The sequence below is a fragment of the Xenopus laevis genome, chromosome 6S (genome assembly GCF_017654675.1).
Source record: "Xenopus laevis strain J_2021 chromosome 6S, Xenopus_laevis_v10.1, whole genome shotgun sequence".
In the NCBI taxonomy this organism is placed as follows: Eukaryota; Metazoa; Chordata; class Amphibia; order Anura; family Pipidae; genus Xenopus; species Xenopus laevis.
The window spans coordinates 81,380,096-81,405,787 of NC_054382.1; the positions used below are offsets into that span (position 1 = coordinate 81,380,096).

The 25,692-nt window shown below is 37.1% G+C and overlaps 1 protein-coding gene across 1 annotated transcript in view; it reads left to right on the top strand.

Annotated features, from left to right (window-relative positions):
* Positions 1-25,692, top strand: part of cdkal1.S (CDK5 regulatory subunit associated protein 1-like 1 S homeolog) — a 553,340-nt gene that overhangs the window by 505,711 nt on the left and 21,937 nt on the right. Inside the window, 2 exon segments of the mRNA NM_001091487.1 lie at positions 1,949-2,032; positions 4,934-5,098. Of these exon segments, the coding sequence (NP_001084956.1) occupies positions 1,949-2,032; positions 4,934-5,098 (249 nt within the window).

Genomic DNA, 25,692 nt, shown 5'->3' on the forward strand with positions numbered 1-25,692 from the left:
CCTAATTAAGTAAAGGATTTTATTGATGTTCATACACTGGATACCCAAGGCTAATAAATCAGGGGAAAGGATGTATTCGCCACGTCCATAGTAACATGTCATTATTTTCATCTGAAATGCTGCCAGATCTATTCAGATGACAAGAACGATCATCTTTATTATTAAGGAAAGTTTATTGATTGAGGTTACACCCTCCATACAGTAGAGACATCCAGCTACCAAACATCTGAATATGTGAATGAATATTTACCCTTGACTGAAATAAAAACAGTTGCCATAGCGCTGTCATCACTTTGTGTGAGATTCTATCCTAAAGCTTTCATTTTTCTCTCTAAATTCTAGTTATATCAATGACCAAAATGGCACTGCAAAAATGAAAAAAATGTAAATATCTTAGTAACCAGCGATTGCCCGTAGATGAAGCCTGTGCCGTTATACTCCAGGAGACCCACTGATTCAATTTCTGCACAGATTAGTGAGTGCAGGGTTAATGGGCACTCTTCATAAATATTCACAAATCCAGTTTACTGCTGCAAAATGCTGTTTAATTGCTTGATGTTTCATGCAGCAAAGCTCTAATGTTTGGCAAGAGGTCTTATCCCACTGATTTGTACCTATATCATCTAGTCTCACGTTGGACATCACTGACTAATGTGTTTCTGGATGGTGTCTGGGTTCTGGGAACAAAGCCAAGCAGAATGTGCTGACTGAACTTGGATAGAAATGACTGTCCAATTTAACATACAACGGAAATATGTCTTATTGAACAATGTTTTAGCTTGAAATAGTGACCAAATCGATCAACCGTACCGATTTCTTCCTTTTAATATTTGGCCTGCTGACTGCATGACATAGTGTGTCAGAATAGAGGGGAATTTGTGACTCCGGGCACAGCCTTCCTTTAGAACTGCTGCAGCATTCTGGACAATGACTTTAAAGCTTTTTTGTTACATCAAAGAACGTTCATCAAATCCAGCAACTCATGGGCTTTCTCTGACTGTAGTATTAATTAAGGGACCAGCTACTGGTTGGATGCCTGTATATATTATGCAATAAGACCGTTTTTTTTTAAAGATTTTTATTATTGCTTGTCAGTAACATGTCTGGTGAATGAAACAAGAATGTAAATGGATATCTATAAGGAACAAATTTAAGGACCTAAAAATTGCCAGCACTAGTGATGGGCGAATTTTGCAAAACGTTGAAAAATTCAAAAAGCATTGAAGTCAATGGGCGTCAAAACAATTTTGAAGTGAACGGCAATTTTTAAACGCATGACTATTTTGTCCAAATGCATTAAAATCAGTGGACGTCCGAATAATTTTGACGCGCGACAATTTTATGCGCGGGACTATTCCGATGTGCAACAACTTTTTTTTTGTGGCGGTGGATTTTTCTCCAGCGAATTTCTTCGCCCAGCACTAGCCAGCACCATTTTACATAACCCTAAAATAAACCACAGGTTAACCCATAGCAACCAATCAGCAGGTATAATTTACTGGTTGCTATGGGTTACTGCTCCTGAGCAAACTTAATGCCTTATATTACATATGGGGGTATGTTTTTATATATATATATATATATATATATATATATATATATATATATATATATATATATATATATATATATATATATATAGATAGATAGATAGATAGTGATGAATTTGACTGTGTGAATCACTCACATTCTGTAAGGCTTTTCGTTTTTGACAGTTCATTTATGATCAAAATGGGGGCGATACACACATATAGAGAAAAAGGAAATCATTTTAAGTTTCTTTTTTATTCCATTATAATAGAGTTTATGGAAGATGGGCTTCCTGTAATTCTAAGCTTTCTGGATAACAGGTTTCCAGATAACTGATCCCATACCTCTTTTACTGTACAAGATAGAACTTATTGTTGTGCTATTTTTCCATTGGTTTAATCCATATTTTCATTTGCAGATTGGGCAGAAGCAACAAGTTTTGGTGACAGAAGAGTCCTTTGATTCCCAGTATTATGTTGCTCACAATCGTTTCTACGAACAGGTAATTTCTTAGCTGCGTGTTTGGAATGAATTACATTTCTTAATTTTATTTTATAGAAGGCTGGTCTTTTAACCTAGTAGTGTAAGTGGGGGTCAAGGTCCATTGCTATGATTATCCATTCTAATTTGACATTTTACATCTGTATGATCAGCGACAACTCTAGAACGAAGTTCCATGTTGTCCATAGACTTCAACAACGTTTTCTTAAGACAAACTAGAAATTAAATAAATCTACAGTATGGAAAAACAAAGATATGTATATGGAGATGTGCATCTCTAGAAAAAAAATTAAATTACACCTCCTTTGTGACCCATTGTATTATCACTAAAGTTCACAGTACTGGTAACAGTAAAAAATATAGGTCCTATTGTTTGATGTTTGTTGCCCTCCATATTTACAAAACATACAGCTGTATAATGAGTAGTTAGCTCAATTATGAATGTCCCAGAACACACAAGAGTATACATGCAGTGCCAGCTTTATTTTTTAAGGTAATTTAACCCTAAAATGCAAATATGGCTGGATATAAAAAAGTTTTTTAAAGTTATTTTCAAATGTAATAGTATCTTTGTTCCCAGTGCTTGTGGTTCAGACTATTGAAACAGAGCAGAAGCTGGCTAAGGATAGACCTGTGAAGAAGCATCCAGAGTAATGGAGCAAGTAAGGAGAGGAGAGCTGACTTCCATCAGGATGAGGAGTACAGAGAGGGACAGAGATACAGTTTTCCTTCAAATAATGTTAACCATTGAAAGAGTTTAATGTAATTTAGAGGCACATTTATCAAGGGTCGAATTTCGAATTCATGTGAGTTTTTTAAAACTCCCATAAACTTCCATAAATTTGAAATTTGACCAATCGAAATTTATTAATAAAATCACATTTTTTCAACGAATTTAAACCAAATTCTCAAATTCGATTCAATTTAAAAAAACTCGATTCTCCTAAAAAAAACTTGAATGCAAACATTACCAAATTGATCCCTGGACCTCTCCCGTTGACTAATACAGTTATTGGGCATTTTTTAGGTGGCAAATAGTCTAATTCTTAAAGGGCCAGTGTATGATATATCTCAAAATCCTAATTAAAACTCAAATCGAGTTTGAATAATTCGCAATTTGAATTTGAGAGTTTTGACCAAAAAAAATCGAGAATTCAAATTAGACCCTTAATAAATCTGCCCCTTAAAGTTGCTTTTTTAGTTTTGAGTTTCAATCTCCTTTAATGCATCCAGGACAGTATAAACAGTGCCCGTAAAATAACAGGATAAAGACAATATGTTCAAGTTGCTCACACTCGACCAGTGCTATAAACTTCAATTCTTTATTTTGCTCACAGACTTGAGAGCAACTTATATCACCCCTGTTGAATTTAAAGCAGAACCGCATCAATGTTGTTGCCTGCTGCATATTTTAGGAATGACATACCCAATTTCCCATCATGGACCTTCATAGTAATGTGCATAGCAACTGAATGGGTTGTTGAGAAAAGACTTCTCAAGACTTGACCTGCAACAAGCAAGAGAATTAGGATTAGGGAGATGCGTGTACATATTGTGTTCACAGTTTTGTTCAGATTCTTTCTTTTCCTAAATGTTCTAGTCTGTTCATTTCTTCTTTTGTTTGTGTTCATCCATATTTGGTTTGCCTTTATTTTTTTCACTTGCCTAAAGGCTTTCTGCACTACTTTTATAGCTGGCCATACACGGGCCGATAAAAGCTGCAGACAGACCGACGGGCTTCCCCGATCAATATCTGTGTATGACGACCCTTTACTCTTTCTCTCTATCTCTTTTACTTTTCTTATCTCTCCAATCACTGTGTTCTTCCATCCCGGTCTCTTCCAAACTGTTCAATTAGTCAGCGTATTTACCTTTACCTGCTGGTCTCTCCCTTTCATATTATGTTTTATTTAAGATTCCTTTGCTTTTTAATTTTCTACTTTCTATGTTGAACTGTCTATACATCTGTATCTAAAGCTTTCTATTTAAAAAAGCAGACCGAGGACTAAATGGGTGAGATTTAGTTTAGTGAATGGATAGGAGATGCTTGAAAACAAATCAAAGTTTTTGGCTGCAAAAATACATTTTTACACGTATAGCCTACAAACAGGACATTTCAAATAAAATAATTTTCTTTTTTTTCTGAATTAATGACCATGTAACAATATTACATTCCTTTGGTGTAACGGTACACACAGGGTGAAATGGTTATTAGCCTTCAAAAACTGGTGTAACTATAGAGGAGCAGACCCCACAGTTGGGAGGACAAGTGGTGGGTGGATTGTGGGTCATCACAGGTGCAAGTTGCTCTTTCATGCACAGAATAAAAGGGCTGAAAATTTTTTTACAGGGCCATGAGGTTACATCATTCAGCCATCAAATTTAGAAGGGCATGTTTGCTAGAATATTGTCTTTGATGAAAGTACAAGCTGCAAATTATTGTTTTGTGAAATCATTTTTTTGTTATCTCTTTTGTTCCAATGAAGAATGCAGAATGCTCTTCTCGTGTTGCTAGGCCTGGAAGACTAATGATCCTGATTTGTTTTTTGTCTTTTGTTTCTTATGAGTTCAACCTCTCTATTCATGGATGTAATGTTTACATAGGTAGACCAGGTCTGGTAACAGTCATCTAAAAAATGAGCTGCAAAAAACAACTAGTTTTAAGAAAACAGTATGCATTTTAGATACGTTTCATCTTCAAGTGTGCTTTTCTGTCCCTTTTAAGAGTAGCGTCATAGTTCTTCTGACAAAATGCCAATGACTTTGATATTATATATCAAGTAAAAAGCCATGAACCCATAAACTCTTTATATTTTTATCCACCTCCTTACATATAAATATGAAAATAATGTATTTTTATTAAATTGTTTTCATTTGAAGGCCTCTCTTTTTTTTTTTTAAGGTTCTTGTACCTAAGGATCCTGATTTCATGGGGAAAATGGTTGAAGTGAAGATTTTTGAAGCAGGGAAACATTTTATGAAGGGACAGCCAGTTCAAGATTCTTACATCTATACTCCATCCATCACTAAGCCTCTCGCAAAAGGAGAAGTTTCTGGATTAACCGAGGTAATTGTGATGCTTTTTAAGCTTTAGAATGTTTTCCATAAAGTAACCTTAAAGTGCAGCGAATTTGTTTATATATTAATTGATAAGCAGCATATGACGAAGCGGATGAGTAAAAGAATGCATGGAGGAACGTCAGGAAGTATTCTAAAAAGAAGCTGTGCTAGAAAATGAAAGCTTAGATTTGTGAAGAAGATTGTAAATATTTTGCTTCTTTTAGAATAATATCAAAGGAGCATAAAGGAGAAAATGGGGTAAACACTTTATATAAGTTTGTCAGTACATACTAAACAAAATGCAAATGTAGAAATCTGATGTAAAAATGCTAAAAGAAATAGAAAATTGAAAGGAAAGATGACAGATATGTGGGCTCTCTGAAGTCATGCTGAATGTTTAAGGAGTAAGGTTTGAGATGTTATGTCTACATTCAAAAAGATAGATTGGAAGTCTGACATAAAATACACAAGATATTCAAAAGCAGTGTGGAGTTCAATTAGTGAGGTCATTCTTTCTATAAAAAACAGGTGTTAATTATGGCCCATATGTTGTGGATGTTGGATATAGTGTATTTCTCTCTGAAAATCTGAGTAATATGGGTTGTTCTAGACATTGTTCAGAAGAACAGCATACATTGATTAAAAAGTTGATTGGTGAGGGGAAAACATATAAAGAAGTGCAGAAAATGATAGGCTGCTCAGCTAAAACTATCTCAAAAGCTGTAAAATAGAAACTAAAACATGGAAGAAGTGGAAGAAAACAGAAAACAACCATTCAAATGAATAGAATAACATAACATAATAGCCAGAACACTGCTTCTTGCTTTGCAGTTCTCTAATTCTGAGCTAGTCAGTGACTTGAAGGGGGCCCACATGGGACATATCTGTTCAGTGAGTTTGCAATTGATCCTCATCATGCAGCTCAGATTTAAAAGCAACAGATATGACCCATGCTCCCCCCCCTCACGTCTGATTGGTTACTGCCTGGTAACCAGGTTAACCAGTCAGTGTAAACCAAGAGAGCTGAAATTGTGCTAATGCAGTTCATTTTGCTGCATTGCATGTTTATTCAATAGACTCCCCAATGCCTTTAAAGTAGAATTAAAGTCTGTTTGCACTTGGGGGTGCCAATGTTAGGCACCCCCAAGTGATTGTATTGACTTACCTGAAACCTGGGCCGGTGCAGAAAACTGCACGGCCCGGGGTTATACCAGTAAGCACCATAAAAAGATTGTCTTCCGTCTTCTTCTTTTTTCCTCAAATTTCCCCGGGCAAACGCATGCGCAGTAGAACCAAATAGTTTTTAGTTAAAGTCCAGCTTTTTGCTTACTGCACATGCTCAACTGCGCGAAGAAAGAGAAAGCAGGAAGATGATCTCTCTGTGGTGCTCACTGCTATAACCCCCGCTGGTGCAGTTTTCTGCAGATAGGAGCACCGGTCCGGGGTTTCAGGTAAGTCAATACAATCACTTGGGGTGCTTAACATTTGGCACCCCCAAGTGCAAACAGACTTTCCTTCTCCTTTAAGTACTAAAACTGGGACTCTAAAGTTAAACTTCAATGGTGATGTTCATGGTCAGTGACCCTCCTAATTATGTTAAATCTGTCCCAAAGATTTAATGGGGCTTGCTCTGGTTACAAGACCCCATTCATTCAAGGCATTTGCCACTTTTGTATACTTCTATTTTTTATAGTGGCTATGTGGATCACAGTGGATGTATTAAATACATCTTGAAGGAACAGATTATCTTTTCTAGTTGTGTAATTTATTTCCAAGAAAGTTACTTCTATAAAGATTTGTGTGATTGAGCAAGATTTGCTTTGATTACATCCTACTGTTTAAATGTGTGGCCTGTGTGAGGTTCAGTAAAGGAATTGTTTCTCCTTCCAGACCCTAGTCGGATTAGGATGTAATGATTTATAGAAAAGAGACAGGGCTTCTGCTCCTTTTCATTAATGATATATCTTGACAAGTTGAGGAGCAGTTTAGTTGACTAATCAATGGTAATCAAAAGAAATTCAGTCAAAATAACAAGAAGGAAAAATGGAGACAGAAAAAATAAACAGACTTGTTAGGAAAAGTAAACTAGACTACGCAAATCACAGGCAAAAAAGATTTTTTAAGAAACAGTAGTTCCCTGTAAAGATGTTGCAGGTGAATTAGCTCAGTATAGTATAGAATGGATCAGTGGAGATGCCTTTTCTTGCATTTTTGCCACAATGCGCAACTTAGATCTCTTCTATGAAATTATTGGTACTGCTATGCTTCTTGGAGCTACTAAAATAAAATATGGCAATAGAAATTAATGTACATATGCAAATGATAGTAAGTTGAAAGCGAGCCATTAAAACTAAGTCTTGATTAGGCTAAAGTAAAGGATGTCCGGAAAACTATAAGTTGCTTTGCATTCTGTGTCGGCTTGCTCTGACAACGATGATGTTTTCCCCTGAGAAGTTGGCATGAACGTTGGTGTGCATTTCAGACTGAGAGTGTGAATAGCATTGAGATTCCCTTCTAATTTAAAATCTCCAAAGGTGAGCAGGCAGGGTTATGCTTCATATGTTTGCAGCCCTGTCTATAAATGTGTAAATGAGTTTGTGCAGAGATCCATGATGCTCTATTCAGCACCAGCGCCTAAATCCTGAGAATGTGCTTTTGCAATGTTTCGGTGTTTTTCTCGAGTGGAGCAGCATGCTCTAAATGCACATAAATCAAAAGGGTGCCTTTCTATTTTAGACAGGCCAGTTTTATGGGTATTAAATCTCACAGTCCCTTCACCGTGAAAAGCTCTATTTGCAGAGAAGTAAAGATTAAGCCTTAATTACCACAGTCTAAAAATTAATATAGTCATTTTGTGCCGTAAGAGTCCTTTAAGTATCCCGTTGTACAATGTGCAGAGAAAATTAGAAGAGAAGAAAAAACACTATAAAAGGATACCGTGACCCCTATTTTATAAGTTGGTAAATATGGCGATTTGCCAGGTTCTATCTTACATTTCATTGAGCCACGGTTGTAAAAGCTGATGAAGTGTGAAATGAAAATGTGTATCACATTTCTTAGCATCGTTTTATGTCCTTTCTGTGGAACAGAAATGTTGGGGTCGTTTTTAGAAGAAAAAAGAAAGAAATAGCCACAGTTTTAAAGATATGGAAGGAAAATGTGGAAATGTGTGCTGGGTTGTGTCCTTTTACAGTTGTTTGTCATTGTTTCTTCCACCCCACCCCTGTGATTTTACAATAATCGGTAAACAAATGTTAACAATAACAGGGGGAAATAGCAGATAGCATTACATTTATTGCTGTAAATGTCACGGCTGCTGTGATTTTATGGGCTCTGGCAGACACTACAAAGAAAAGCATCCTCAAGACTTGAGATGAAATGAGCAATATGTCTAGTAAATCTATACAAGACACACTGCGCTCTGTGGGGATTATTTTAAGACAGTGTCTTTATAGTGAAAGGATAGGAGCTCTAGGCGACAGAGATGGGGGTGACTGGGAGTGCACACATAGTGCTTACTTTCAGCTTCTAGTTTATTTTACTTCATAATGCAGAATCCCTAGGATGTGGAACACTTTCGCTGAAGATTTAACTTCTTTTCACTCTTTTAAGTTGTCTTGTGGTTGTTCTGTAGAGCTTGTACTGTACTGAATAAATTATCTTCATCTGCCACAATACAAAAGCAGCAGCAACAGATTTTCTTTCCATGAAAGGGATATCTGCTGGATCTGAAAATATGCTTTTAAATTAAAGTCTTACTAGAAAGCCAAAATCTGTAGCCTAGCTTCTCCATAACTCTCATAATTCCTCACAGCCTCCTGCATACTGACCCTGATCCTCCAGAACAGTGATCCCCAACCAGTATCTCGTGAGCAGCATGTTGCTCTCCAACCCCTTGAATGTTGCCCTCAGTGGCCTACAAGCAGGTGCTTATTTTTGAATTCTTGGCTTAAAGGGAAGCTTTAGTTGCATAAAAACCATGTGTATTGCCAAACAGAGCCTCCTGATGGCTGCAAGTCAACATAGAAGCTATCAATGCCCAATCACAGCCCTTATTTGGAAGCCCCAGGAACTTTTTTGCATACTTATGTTGCTCTCCAACATTATTTTACACTTGAACGTGGCTCACGGTTAAAAAAGTTTGGGGACCCCTGCTCCAGAACAACGCACTTTTACTCCTGTTATTAATAAACTTTGATTTGTTAGCTTTTATTGTATTATGCTTGGAGTTCCCAGTATGTAAAGTTTACTTTGTCTTTTAATCAAATAGAAATATTTACATAAACATATACATTCCATCCCAAAAAAAGAACCATTTATTACTAAAATCTGAATTCTTCAGCTAACTTACATTTTCTTTATCCATGTATGTTGTCTTTATCAGATGTGTGTGTAAGATAGGATCACACCCTTCTAGTCTTGCGGTAACTTTATATACAATTCTCTTATACTGTAAAAGAAGTTACAAGCTTAAGGCTTTGGCACATGGCAGATTGGTGCATTTATTTATTTTAGGCTTGTGCCAATATACAGTATGTGCAATAAAGATCTTTATTGGGGAAGTTATTCTGAGCTAAAGGGGGGGGGGCATTTATGCAAACCTTTAAAAGGGTCAAAGGCAGGTACATTTCACACTATAAGAACTATCAATAGCAGTATTACATTGCAAAATTTCCTTGATTTTTTTACATAATTTTTGTGCTTCCAACTACAATTACAGTCCCCTAGCTTGTAACGTATTGTATGGTATTGATTTTACTACATGATCAATATCACAGTGTAACCGAAGTAATCAGATAGCACTGGGAGCTTTATCTCTACAACAGCTCTGGAACTGTAAACTTGAAATGCCTGTTTAGTATCTGTATATGATTTAATAGGGGGTATGTTATTTATTATCATACAGGAGTGCTAGCACAAGTTTGACCTTATCGGGTGATGGCAGCTCTAGCATGTGATTCAAATAAGTTGGGGTTTAGTGGAAAGAGGGTGGTTACTGGATTGTATGGTTCGTATAAATTAGAATCTATTTTGATGTTCAACAAGATCTTAAGGGGTGTAGGTTGGTGTTTTCATTTATATCATTAAACATTTTACCTGGTGGGTGTGTTACTCTACAGAGAAATGTCACATCTGTAACATAAGTGTTACACTCATCACTTCCATATGTTATTACAATTATTGTAGAGCTAATGGAAATGCTTAAATTAGCAGTACAATATAATTCTGTATTGCTGTTAAAACCGAGTAACCCACGTAAGCTGCTGTTAGTAAGTTGTATGTGTGAATTAACCTTTTGCAAATGTAATACTTAGATTTTTTTTTACTCTGAGCTGCCATAAGGGAGGAATTGCTGAGTGATTGAGCCTTTTACAGTCAGTCTAATGGGAAAAAATGGTTTTCCAGAATATTTCACTGCCAGGGCAGAAATTCCCCAGCCTCTCTTAAATGTATTCAATGGCTTGGCTAATTTCAAGAGAAAATGTGAAGAGGAAAGCAGGAGTCATATACTCAAAGGTGTCTTGGCACAAGCTTTGGTGCTGTTTTATGAAGGAAGAAATAAAAGGCTCAGCAGGACTTTGCACTGACAAATAACATAACCCTTTAAGTGCTGTAGAAAACAAAAAAAGACAAACTGTTTCCTACGAGGGCTAACCATCTACCTGTTGCAGAAATACAAATCTCGGCTTCATCTTACCAAAGTCAGTCTTAAAGGAGAACTAAACCTTAAAAATGAATATGGCTAAAAATGCCATATTTTAAATACTGAACTAATTGCACCAGCCTAAAGTTTCAGCTTCTCAATAGCAGCAATGATCCAGGACTTCAAACTTGTCACAGGGGGTCACCATTTTGGAAAGTGTCTGTGACACTCAGCTAAGCTTAGGGGTCGTCGCAAATTATCAAGCAGAAAATGAGGTTGGCCTGTAATATAAGCTGATGCTACAAAGCTGATTATTAAATTCTGATGCTAGTTGCACTGGTTTCTGTGCTGCCATGTAGTAATTATCTGTATTAATTACTAAACAGCCTTATACTGTGACATTTATATTCTATGTGTACTGTATATTGTGAGTCATCCCTAAGCTCAGTAACTGACAACAGCACAGAGCATGTGCAGTGAATTAGCAGAAAAGAAGTTGGGGAGCTACTGGGGCATCTTTGGAGACACAGATCATCGCTGCTAAATGACTGTGGTTGGCATAGTCTTGTACAGAAGCCCAAAACATTATGTATAACATTTCTAGCCTACTTCTTTAGTTAAGCTACATATAGGTCACATGTATGTATTTGTGATGTTGGTGAAATTGCTAGGAATGGCCACTTATTGTTGAAAATGTCCAAGAAAGCAAAATAAAGACAAAAGAGATCCTCTATTGTCCTATACATGATCCTACGCTAAAACAAAAGTGGCTTGAGCTTCAAATGCTTAAAAAAAGTGTAAATAACATCTATTTAACAGTTATAACTTCTAAACATAATCCCACATTAATATATGGGAAAACACCAACATTTTTTCTTTTTTTATGACTTTTTTGGAGTATAGGATATGATGTCACTGACATAATAATGTTGAGGATGTAGCTTCTTCAACTTATCAATTTGCCAGCCAGAACCTGGCAAAATCGACTTTGGCAAAAAGGGTAACTTATAGAAAAGTTGATGCTTTGATTAATTTTACTTGTTTTTTCACAAGCAAATTTTCTTACATCTGAGATCTAACAGGAATTTTAAGTGGAAACATAACAAGCCACAAGGAAATGCCATTTTTATTCTGCGTAGTTTAAATGAGGACCTGTGCTTTGGATTAAGCAACTGCAACATTTCTTATTGATTTCACTTCTCCAAAAGGAGGAAGTCTGTGTATTCCACTACAGTTATTGGATCTATTTTCTGGGATGCTTGGTACCTTCTTTTTTTCTGTTAAATAATTATTTGCTTAAAATGTCCTTCCTGAAGCTTTTCTGGATCAGAGATCTTTATCATCATCCTGTATTTACAGTTGTGTTCAGAATAAAAGCAGTCTGATATCACTAACCTGATAATTCACTGTTTTTGATAGAAATTCTATTTCTACATGGCACATAATTTACTAGTAGGTGTAGTAGAGTAAGAGAAATCCAACAGACCCAAAAAGTCATGACATGCATGCTGCTGATTCTGTGTAATTGAATCATTAATTAATAATTGTTCCAAATCATAGCAGTGTGGAGTTCGATTAGTGAGATTGTTCATTCTGTGAAAAAACAGGTGTCGATTACGGCCATTATTGAAGGAAGGAAGGAAGGAAGGCAGAAAATATTGTTCATTCTGCTTATAGTGCATTTCTCTCTGCAATGGGTCGTTCCAGACATTGTTCAGATGAACAGCGTTATTTGATTAGAAAGTTGATTGGAGAGGGGTAAACATATAAAGAAGTACAGAAAATGATAGGCTGCTCAGCTAAATGATCTCTGATGCTTTGAAATGGCAACCAAAACCGGAAAGATGTAGAAGAAAATGAAAACTACCATTCAAATGGAAAGAAGAATAGCCAAAATGGCAAAGACTCAGCCAATGATCAGCTCCAGAAAGGTCTAAAGTAACCTGTGGGTACTGCTACAATTAGAAGACTCCTATGGGAAGCCAAGCTGTTGGCAACAAAGTCCCATTGTACAAAACAAGATGTGCTGAAGAGGTTACTAGTAACTATTTGGAATAGAATGTGCAGTGTTCCCAATGCATTTTCATGTATGGAAATAAAAGATATTATAAGGGTTTTGAGCTTTATTCACTTTTTTAAACACATTGCTATTATTCCAAACTATATAGTGACAACATATTCTACATCTATGGGGCACTGATTTGCAATGTCTACAAAGACAGCTAGATGTCAGCACTTCACATTCACTTCTCTTCAACCAATCAGATATTGTTTAGCAGGTCAGGGACCTTATGATGTTTGCCATTCTTTATATCTAGACCCACAAATAATAAGAATAGATTATAATGGGAATTGTAATCTCTAACTTTAAATTACAACAAGTTATTTATAACTTATCTATGATAAAAAATGTAACATAATTTTCAGAAAGGAGCTTTATGGTTTTACAATTTTTTGGGGCATTGCGGAGCTATCTCAACAAGCCATGGCACTGTAATCTCAGGTGTCTGCTGCCGCTGTTATGGAGAAAGACTGCCCTAGGCAAGCCCACAGTCATACAGTCAGACCTCATACATATAAATTGGTTTATATAGTATACACACGGCTGCAGTCTACCCAAGGGGCAGTAGCAACACTTCACTGTGGATTGATTTTGCAAAAGATTAAGGAGAACATTATCTGCAAAACTTATACAAACCATACTGAGATGTTTATTGGCTGTGTTTATAGAGCACATTTCCACCCAATTCTCCTGGAAAAGGATGGCCTTATTTGGTACACTTCTAATTGTATTCCTCTTCTTGTTGTTTTTCTGCATGCTTCTTTCTAACCTTGACCTAATCTTATCTGCTTAACATCTTGCCAAGGCCTGGTGAGCTTTACTCTGTGTTTGTCATCTTTACTTGATTTCAAACGTTGCTCCACTGCCAGTTTAGTAGGTATTCCATCTCTTGCCTGTGCACTGTGCTGAGATTTTACTGGCACATATGTGGCCTGTATTGTTTAAGGTCATTTTGCACATGTAAGCTCGAAGTCTGATCACTTTAGTTGGGTTTCGTTTGAAGTACAGGTCTCTCTAGCACATAGATCAGAAAGGGCTGCAATTAGAGAATACCACAGTAACGTAATGAATAACTAGTGTGAAAATGGACATTATTGATGAACATTTATTTTGTTTTTTTGTTTTTAGATCTTGCTGCATTTTGTGTAGCATTTACTGTGCATTATGCTGAGGATCATAAAAGTGGTTCCACAGCATATATTATATGTTTTATTATTTCAGCTTAGCTCAGGCCATCTAGATGGCTGATATGGTTTTGTACAGGGATATCTTTGTACTAGTCATTCAGTCTAATAATTGTTGTTTTGTATTATTTGATTGAAATTCCTGGGTTGCAATACATTGGTCTGGAACTGAAGTGGCAAAATATACTTTCTAAAATTAAGGTCATTGAAAGGAACCCCTTATTCTCTCCCAGATCTGCCTTCCACTTGTGAGGGTTTTTTTCATTATATATATATTTTTTTTTTAATCCATTACCATGTTTATGAAAAGGAAGACCTTTTTCCAATTTGGTTCCTGCCATTTTTCTTAATCTTATTTTTTAAATACTGTTTCCAAATGGCAAATCTTTATGGCAACTCCCATTAACTTGACTGGCTTTTTCACCAGAAAAAAAACGAAACCATGCATTTCTAAATGCAGAATCGCTCACACCTGATCTTCCATATGGCTCTGTTTGTGTGTGTGTGTGTGTGTGTGTGTGTGTGTGTTGGGGAGAATCCAACCATGTGTGATATAAACCCAAGACTCCTGAAACAGTCTACCAGTCATTGACTAATTTGAAGACCAAGGGGCAAATTTACTAACCCTTTGAAAATTCTCCAGCAGCGGCATCGCTCGCAGCGCAACACTTCGCCAGGTGTATATTCGCCAGGACAACGCTAATTTACTAAAATCTGAATTTGCGTCCAGGGCACCGAACGCTGGCGAAGTTTCTATAGTGTTATTGTGCCAAGCAACGCGAATTTCCACTAGCGTTGCCTAATTTGCATACCGCGGGAAGTTAAAGTTCAATGGACGCATATGTTGCAGCAAATACATTACACTACACAAGCCCGGGAAACCTTAATAAAAGAAAATAGAGTTGTTATATTGCCCTACACATGAGCCCAGTGTATAGTTTATGTGCCATATGTTAGGAAATGTGGGGGTGAAGCTGGTGCTCTTTTGCAGTCTATCACCCTGAAAAAAGGAAAAGACGCCGGCGTTTTTTGGGACTTTTTTAGGAAATTTTTCACCTAAATTTTGAGGAAGTCCTATCTACGCTATTGCACTTCACCTGGTCTGAGCTGGCAAAGGCAAGTCTGGCGCAAGAGGTAACATACAGTAAAATCCGCATCTTAGTGAGTTATGCACTGGGCTTTTACACTGATATTGAGGAAGATCAGAGTTCCTTTGCTTTTCCAGTTCATATCAATTGGACTACATTATGTAAATTTAATGCCACTTTGCTATGCTTTGTAAAGTAATAAGTGGCTTAAGGAAGATGGAAGAGTAGCAATGCACAGAAAACTCCATAATCGCATAATATCTGTGTTTAACTGTCCCATCTGGTCTGAATGTCCAGGATCCACACTGGTCCTCTTTCCCCCTCCTCTCCTTTAGCTTAAGCTCGGTGCTGGTTCCTGAGTGTCCAGGAACCAAACCTTCATTAGCCAAGATTTCCAATCTTGGTGTCTAATTTAGCCAGTGATCTGGCATTTTTTAATTGTAAGAAATGATTGTCTTTCTCAATGTTTTACTTTTGCTTATTTATTAGAGGCCGGATTTTAGTGGTTTTAGAGGGTTTTTGAAACCATGACTAAACTTATAAACTCTCAAACCACTATTATGATTGATTTTATTAAAATATCCAAATATAAAAAGTAATAATGAAAAAAAAGCACTTAGCAATACGCAAAAAAAAATCTGAAAACCTCTAAAAGTCTGAATTGATATAAGTGGTCCAATTGGATCAGCGCAGCTCCCATTGACCTACTTGGCGAAGTTTTACCTTAGAGGTTTTCACTTTTAATAAACTTGCGTTTTTAGAAATATAGGAAAACCACAAATTTTTCGATATTCATGGAAAAAAATCGCAATCCGTTTGTTGGTAATTGAGCCCCTTTGTTTGTAACAGTCGACTGAACATCACAATTGCACCATACAAATTGAAATGCAATGAATTATTAGCATTTAAGTGAATGGTGCAATGTCCGTTACATATGTTATGCAACCGAGTGCTACTTAGGCCTGTTGGAAAGCTGTTTTTTGTAACCGAATTATGAGCTTGGGCTACCAAATCTGTAACACACATAGAATACTTTAAAAATGTAAATGCCCGTTTTACTTCAAATTCTCTTTTAATAGCATAGCCTGTCAATGCAAGTGAGGCTATCTGTAGTAAAATGTTTGGTTTTTTTTTAATAATGAGCCTTTTCAGCTCTTGCTTTTACTTCATACAGACATTTTTCTCTCCCTCTTCCTTTTGCATGCTGCTATCTTTATATCTGTCGCCTTAGTGAGTCTGAGCTATGCATAGGTTCATTTTCTTCCACTTTCTCTATTCATGCCATGCTTTGATCCACCTGTTCTTCTTGAAACTGTCTGAGAAGTCTGACAAAAAAAAAAAAGATTGATCACTTGTATAATAAGAGACCTCTTCAAGTGTGGTAAAGTGCTACCCTCTTCAAGACAAAAGGGGTCAACAGAAAATTCTGTTTTATGTACTTTATGAAGTCATCGCCAAAGCTCTGACCCTTAAAATAGCCAATGTATAGATGTTTTCCTTTGCACAGAGACTTCATTTCCAGAACTATTGAAGTGAGAGGCTATATTAACCTCAGCATACATGGCTATGAAAGGCAGATTTGTTATCATCTCTTTTTATTCCTCCTTACAAGCTGTAGCCTTTGCCTCCATCTCTTTGTTCTAAGGAAACATTTAAGAAATTCAGAGGAGTCAGGATTGTTAATATATTTACTAGCAAGATGAATTGTTTTTAATACAAACACAGTTCACTTCTTTAGCACAGGCGATTTTATTTTGATTTTGGTTTCTCCCAAATCATCTGTTTTCTTACCCCATCTGTTATTGAAACCAGGAATAAAAAAAACCTTAGTTTAGCCGGTTATTTAATTATAATGTGAGCTGTACTTATTACATCTGGACTGGTGACAATCACTTGTCCCTTATGTAATGGAAGAGACACCTTAAAGGAACAGTAACACCAAAAACTGAAAGTGTCTTAAAGGCATGACAATTTAATGTAGCATTGTTCTGCACTGCACTGGTGTGTTTGCTTCAGAAACTCAACTATAATTTGTATAAACAAGCTTCTATGTAGCTATATTCAAGCACAGGATACACAATGGATAACAGATAAGTTCTGAAAAATCCCATTTTGTACAACAGAGCTTATATGGTATCTGCTGTGTAACCTGTGCCCTTTCTCCTTTTTCAGCTTTGAATGGCTGCCCCCGTGGCCACAAAGCAGCTTGTTTATATAAAAACAACAAACCAACTGTTTACCAATTTGGACCAGATTCATCCAAAATAAATAATAACTGAGGTTCCTTATTAGAGATAAGGGGCACCCTCCATTAGATAGACTACCCACATATATATGACAATTGCTTCTAAACCTGATCGTGATAAACACTGCTAAGGTTTTGGGAAGTTGTATGTGTGAGAATGAGTTTCTAAATAATGTTGTACATAAAGGCATTTATAGGAATATGTTGTATTGTTTAATTAGTCTAGCAGGCATGGCTTTAGTGAAGCTTACAGTCTAAAGGTGGCCATACATGCAGATTTAATCTTTAGACTGATTTGGCAGTTTATCTGCTGTGCATGGGGACCTCTGATGGGCCCATCTAACAGATGTTTGGTTTTGTCTTCGCCAGAGTGGTCCTTGAATCAACAGCATGTACTCCTTGTGTTGTAATTTGATGTCTTCGGCTAAAGATCAGACTAAAAAATATCACCCACCTTAGGTGGGCAAGTCTGGGAAAGACATTTAGCAATCTCGTCAAACATGGGAATCTTATAGTGTGTGGTCATCTTAATTCCCTATCACATTAACACATAGTAGGGTCAATTTAACCTACCTGAATGTTTTTGGGGGTTTTTTTTTGCATGAGGGAGAAAACTGGAGTACCCAGAGTAAACCCACACAAGGAGAACATACAAACTCCTTACAAGATAATGCCAAGGCCAGAATAAAACTGGAGACCCCAGTGCTTCAGAGCAGAAATGGTACTCAGTGAGCCACTGCACTACCCATTAGGGAACTTAATAAATTAGTGCCAGTGTGAGACATAGTACAGGTTCCAGACAGAGATGGTTGAGATTTACCACCATTTTCCATGGCGAAGGTTGAAACCGGTCAACATTTTTACATCTGTGGCGGGTTCCATATCCATGTGCACCAAATTTCTGCTAACCCTTCCTCATGCAGCCATATTGCTACCCCAATAGCAGCTGAATGCAATCTCTGTTACTATGTAAAGATTCATTATCCCCTGAAAAATGTATTATTTGCAAGTTCTTCTATCATACTCGAAAAAAATATACAAACTTGCCGTAAAAAAAATATACAAACTTGCCGTTTGAAAAAACCCTTCCCAGAAATAGCCTGGCTATTTGGCACCTTCCCAAGTCTCTTTCAGTCAATTGTCTGTGCTGAGTGATAGTGGAGCAGGAATGTGTGTTGTTGCTGGGCAGAAAAAAAACGAAAGGACAATGACATGCATAGTTCACAACCTTTTATGTAACTTTAGCCTAACCTTTTTTCTAGTTTATTTTTGCAAGGTTGCTTGTTTCAGATACACAGGCTGATCGTAGAGATATGAGACTTTTATTAGAAAAGTTGCTCCTTGACATTTCCCTTAATTCAATAGACTTTAACCCCTGATATCCTTAAACCTGTAGAATCAGTAAATTAAAATAGTTCCCACTTTCATTTTCCTCTTTATTTCTGAGATATTTCATGCTTTATGATCAGGCAATATTCCTAATCCCATCAGGGTGTTGCATTGTGGTGCCTCTGAGTTATCCAGCCATCAAGCAGTTAATCGGCACCAGTATAATGCGCCAGGGATGCCATTTACAAGCCCTTTGTTAGTAACTAACAGAAATACATTATAAAATGGGATTAGTCCGATCTGATTGTTGGATAATTAGTTTTGTTTTAACTGCATTGCTAATTTCCCCATGACTTGCATATCCTAATTATTTCATATAGAGTCTTAATCTCCTGAGCCCAAAGGGGTTTTAACAGTGTCAGTGACATTTTCTGAAGGGTATTTATATTGTATTTGCCTTTTATCCTCTCCAGCACTGATCATTGCTCATTTTTATTATATAATGGCAGTATGTTATTAGTTCCTTCATATCACAGTCTGGATGTGGAGATTGGAATTCATGGTATGTAGACAATTGTATTTTATTTTTCCGCATTTCTTGTTTTTTTAAAACTTTAAGATGTGCAGATTACACTAGACGTATAGTCAGAGCTTATTAATGTGCTTCTAAAACAGAACCATGACTGGCAAAAGCTTCCCTGGAATAACCCTGCTAACATAGGCCAAAGTTAGGCCCTAAGGAAGCAAATGATCTTTAAAAATGTAAAATGTATTAACAGAACATATGGCACTTCCAGGTCTTAGCGTCATAAACCCAAACTATTTTTTATCTAAGATCTGACATTCTGTCTCATAAATTGATTTATTTAGGCCCATTACGGATACTAACTATGAAGATTTTCATTCATCCAGGTCATGGTATATCTAGTACAGGTAGATAAGACCCACCAGAGAACCTGAAATCCAAAGCACTTTCATAACAAACAGATGTGAATAGTGACATAAAGGAGGTTGACTGTTACCTTCAACCCAGTTACTGGGTGTATACTTTAAAGCCAATACTCTTGTGTAGCACCTCTGCCGCGGATGCAAACAAAATATTCAATAGGTTGATGATCAAAAGAAAAAGGCAGTGCTGCAGCTTTAATGCTCAAACATTCTGTGTTTATTGCCAACAGCCCTATGAGGCTCTTTGTCAAGTGACTTGACAAAGAGCCTCATAGGGCTCGAAACATGTAGTGTTGGCAATAAACACAGAATGTTTGAGCAGCAAAGCTGCAGCACTGCCTTTTTCTTGTGATCTTCAACCTATTGAATATGTGAATAGTACTAGATCCACCAATATATCCTGTAGTTCTCTGGCATTCCAAAGATGTCGGCCCAACCATGTTTGCATACAAGGAAATGGGCATGGTTTAAACTGGATAGGGTCTAGTCTTGGCCTAACTAGGCGGGACCAGTTTCATACAGGGGAGAGACTTAAAACATTCCAATTTTCTGTGAATGTTGGGAGCAATGGTTTATCTCCTGCTAAAAAAATCCATATCACTTTTGGTTCCTTGTTCTCCTGGGTATGCTTGCATCTAATTGTTTAGTTCAGCAAGGTAATGTTGCTTAGAGGTAATGTTAATTTTTAAAATGTCATTGTAATGTTATGTTTCTGCCAAAAACAGTGCATCTGTCATGTTTTATTGCTATTTTAATATATGTATGTATGTATATTTTTATTTGTAAAGCGCTCCTTGAGGGCAAAGCACTGTACAACAAAACAATAAATTAGTAGTAACAAACAAGGGGTCATTGGAATAAAAAGTAACAATAAGTGCATTATTAGAATACAATTCACATAAATATAAAATATAATTACAATACAGATTAAGTGCTCTGTGTAAAGGAAACAATAGGCTAGAGGACCCTACCCCGTAGGGCTTACAGTCTAAATGGGAGGGTAACATACAGACACAATTCAGAGGGGTATTAAGGTGCTGGGGGTTACAGTGCCAGTTCAGGTGTTATCCAGGTGCTCCCAGAGGTAGTCTTTGAGTTTTGTTTTAAAAATATGGAACGCTTCACGAATTTGCGTGTCAATATGTAAGAGAGTGTTCTATCTGGCAACAGGTTTCTGTTGTTTGCACAGTGTAGTCTGATTTCATTTAACGGAGCAGCCAGGGATGCAAGAATGGGTTGTAGTAGGGATTTGGTGACTGGAGATTGTGCCTTGTGATTTAAAGAAAGAAATGTTTCAGTTAAATGCACAGAAAGTATTGTTTGTTTGTATAGATTACAGTGAGTACTATGGAATTTAGGAATGTAGTGGCTAATACTTTGGCTAATATATAGCTATGGGCAGGGGCACACATATCAGATAGTGCACATTAATGTTACTGCATGTCATACACAGGCGGGGAAAAGTGAATCCACTTTAATCCACTCACCCCCATTGAAAGGCCTGGTGCAAGCTACACTGAGTGGATAAAGATGCAAAAAATGCATACTTTTGCTTCCACTCCATGCAGCTCCACAAAGGCCAAAGCTAAGCACACATAAGGCGGAAGGCAGCGGATCAAGTTTTTCATTAGATGACTTCTGTCCGTGTACCATTAGCCTTAATGTTTGGCTGCATGTTTACTGCTATTAATACTTAAAGTACAAAGGTGAGTGGTTTGGTTGCTGTTTAGGAATCAGGAAGGAAATGTTCCCTTTCTAAGGCAGGATAAGCATAGCTTCAGATTATATTCCCTTCTAATCAACAAAAAGTTAATTGTAAATTTATAATAAAAAGTATTCTATGATGCCCATGTCCCATACCCTGCTAGTCCAAGCTATGGCTAGCTCTAGAATTAAAGCCCTGGCTTCCCCCTAACATCAGTCAGCTGTTGGATGCTGGGAGATATAGTTTAATAACCTCTGCATGGCTACAGGTTGGACGAGCTTTTCCAGGAACATATTAGTTGAATAAACAAGCAGCCATAACCTGGTGTCATCTATCTGAATGACCTGTGAATATTTATTAGTGCCAGGGTGAAAAGAACCCATATGAGGTGACCTGATGTCAGACCCAATGCTAATCTTTTCAAGAATGAACAAATCATGTCAGGCTGCTTTCACAGAGCCGCTTGAAAATCTTCATAAGATGCCTTGTGGCGTCAGTTCACACTAAACTATCCCATCTCTGTCATGGGACATAAACTCTCATTCAAGCCCTGCGTCTGCTCTGACTTCATAGATCAATATTGCAATTAAAAATGCTCAATGAAGAGTGGAAAGCAACACCATAAGTGTAAATGAGGTCATCTGGCATTCCTCCCAATCTCTAAGCACTCACGCTGCTCAAAAAACGAAATCATGGATTTTGTAAAAAAAGAAACACCTTTTTATTTATCCCCCTCCCCAAAAAAAAAGTTAGAAAGAAAGTAGATGTATATGTAAATATAAGTTTTGTTGGCATTTTGTATGACACATAGCACAAGTCGGTGTTTGGATGGTTATAGCAGGCACCAGCCAAATCTTCCATGCGAGTGCAGCTGTAGAGTAAATGAAATCACATGCCCTCGAGCAGTCGTACAAGCGTGAGATCTGAGCACACCTCATTTCTAGCAACTTATTGCATTCGCAGATGTCTGCGGTGTGTCACTGCTTGAAATGAGAATTGCTTTCCATTAAGATGTATTTTTGGCTGTGTCGGTGGGAAGCGACAAGCTATATGGGTGTATATACATGGATCAGGCCAGTCTGCGGCTGAATCACGGGCAGGTGCATGCTGGATAGCAGCAGCAAATGAACAGATAATATCACATACCAGCATGTTGCACAGAGCGATTAGGAATGCTCTCCATCACAACTGGAAACGTTCTTAATCTGGTACAGAACTGTTGATTTTATATGTTCGTTGGTTCCTTAGATTTATACCTCCACCCTCTACAATTCCACGTCTTTTATAAGTAGGAATTCAGAAGAGGCACAGATCAGTCATTTTAAATAATAAAGGATTTTATAAATTTGTGCCAGAAGATTTTTATGCTTGCCCAGGGGAAGAAAATAATCTTAAACAACAGGATATGATATGAACAAAATTCTGAAATCTGACTGGAGCTACAGCTGTATCCTTTGTAGGCTACCCCCATCTTTTCTCACTTGTTTACTGTTCCATCAACAGCTCCTAGACAACCTGTCCCCCCAACCTGCTGCTTTAATACAACCCATTGCTTCCTAAGCTAGTAGCAGAAACACTGAAGTGCAATGTGCTTATCCTTACCACTGCAGAACACTCAGATATTCATGTGAAATTTAGAGCTAGAAACCAAAAGAAAATGTGCAAAAATGTGTTTTTTTTCAACCAGAACAAAATTTGTTTCATGTAATATTATGTTTTATAGCAGGGGTCCCCAACCTTTTTTGGACCGGGGACCAGTGGCAATTTTTTTTTTTCCAGGACCGGGGGATGGGGTCGGCGCCGGGGTCCAATTCGGTGTGCTGCGTTTGTGGGCACTGGGCTCGGTGACCCAGTGCGGGAGTGTCCGCGCCCGGTGGTTCGGGACCCTGGTTTATAGCATGTGTAATTCTGCTGTGATATTGCGTCCCTTAAAGACAAGTCGAGACTACAGCCAAATACAGGGGATTCCTCCCAGTGTAATAATACTTATACATTTAATACACTGCAGATTCATGTTTCTGCACATTCATATTGACTCTTTGTTCTCTGGGATTTGTTTAAACATAAAGCATAAGCATGATTAAATAATGCTTTCTATGTCCGTTAAAGACAGTTAGAAATAATAATGCTCCTGACAAAATGGAAGGTGAAGTCACAATGGGAAAGTTGAAGCTGCTGCTCCAGATGTCAGGGTGAAGATAAAGGAGAGGATATGGTCTGCTTGAATTCATTAGTGCCTGACTAAACACCGTGTGCACCCAACCGAGCAGCAGGACTTCTAATCTTCCCTCCCATTTTTTGTGAACTGGCTTTGCAAACTGACACACACTAATCTTGCCTTCCAGCAACAGCAACAGAAAGATGGGAGCAGTTAGTCACATAGTATTTCAGAGCACTCATCATGTAAGAATGTTTTTCCCCCTAACACGATTTGTTTGTACTGTGTCACTGGGAGCACCCAATCATTAAGAGCATATATGCAAAGCCATCAGTCACATCGGTAATAATGGACTGTTAATTGATGTCCATTAGCTATTCGAGACTGCCATACATTAGTTGTGACAATATTAGGTTAGCTGAGCGTTTTACTTTAGCTGTGTCTGATATGAACTTGTCCTTTAATGTCAAGGACTAAATGTTTGCTAGAAGGACAAAAAAATAATTCCTGGTGATGCACGCGGCTTCTGGACGGGGGATACGTATGATTTGTTGAACTCATCGCTTTTTCTCATTAATCAAAGTTTTTATACCTTTTTGCTGTGCATATTCTCGTCGATAAAGTTTCTGCTCTCTTTAAAGGAGCAGTGACATCAAAAAATTAAAATGTTTTAAAGTAATTAAAATATAATGCAGTGTTGCCCTGCACTGGCAAAGCCACTGTGCTTGCTTCAGAAACAGTACTATTTATATATATATATATATATATATATATATATATATATATATATATATCTATATCTATATATATATATATATAATAAAAAAAAAAAAAAAAAAAAAATAGAAATGACCAGCAACACTGAGTTCATTGGTGAAAAAAATCAAAGTGTATTCATGTAAAGGCTTTACATGAATACACTTTGATTTTTTTCACCAATGAACTCGGTGTTGCTGGTCATTTCTATTTTTTATTATCTATTCAATTTACCTTGCACCCGAGGTAAGCTACAAAGGCGGGGTGCTGCCCATTTGGAAACTATCTATATATATAGAGAGGTCCTCTGCACGCAATCCATTATCAATATATTTAAGACAGAGACATTTCGTGCATACTGTTACTAAAAAATGCCTTACCCTTTAAACAAAACAGGGATTGTTTGTCCATATATTGCAATATATTTAAGCTGGCCAACTACGTCAAAGTCATCCCATATCTGGCCAGTCCTACGCTTAATTTTCATCTGATTCATTAAGAATTCAAATATATATATATATATATATATATATATATATATATATATATATATATAGGGAAAGGTGGGTACAAGCTGCACACCTTAAAATACACAAAAATACCTGGGTGCTCTGGTTAAAAAATAAACAGAAATTGCACGTGGTGCCGGCACTCACAGGGTTTGCATGAAAAACTCAAACATTCGATATGTTGAAAATAAAGGAAAAAGGTTTATTAAATCCTTATTTAATAAACCTTTTTCCTTTATTTTCAACATATCGAATGTTTGAGTTTTTCATGCAAACCCTGTGAGTGCCGGCACCACGTGCAATTTCTATATATATATATATATATATATATGTGTGTGTGTGTGTGTATGTAGTCACCATTTTATATAGGGCATCATGGTGGTTCATTGGAAAGCATTAAAAAAAAGAGAGTAAATGATGAATGCACATTTGCTGGTCCAATAAGTATTTTGTAACTGTGCAGGTGCATATATTTGCATAAACGGTTTTATGGTTAAATTATGATCATAAAATTGGCAAGCCACCATACCATGTCAAGACCCCTTATGGTGATCCTGACAACCTCTGGGAAAGGTGTCTTCTGATCAGGGCAATCGTCTCAGGCTTGATCCTCTACTGCTATTGGTTCAGTGCAAAGCCTTGGCAGCACTGGGGTTCTGAACAATGTTCTGCTGGAGATTGCATGATTTTCCTCTGGTTCCCATAGTTATAAACCATATCATATGACTGTGCCTTGTCCTTTTTCATCATCATCATTTATTTATATAGCACACACAAGTTACGCAGTGCTTTACCTTACGGGGAACGAGCAATAAATGGTGAATAAGAAACAAGGTTTTACAGAGTACAATCGGATTAAAGGACCCTACACGCAAGATTTTACAAACTAACAGTTAGGGTGCAATAAAGGCATTAAGATTTTAGAAACAATTTTGTATTTTATGATACAGCTATGCCTGATTAAGGTACAGTG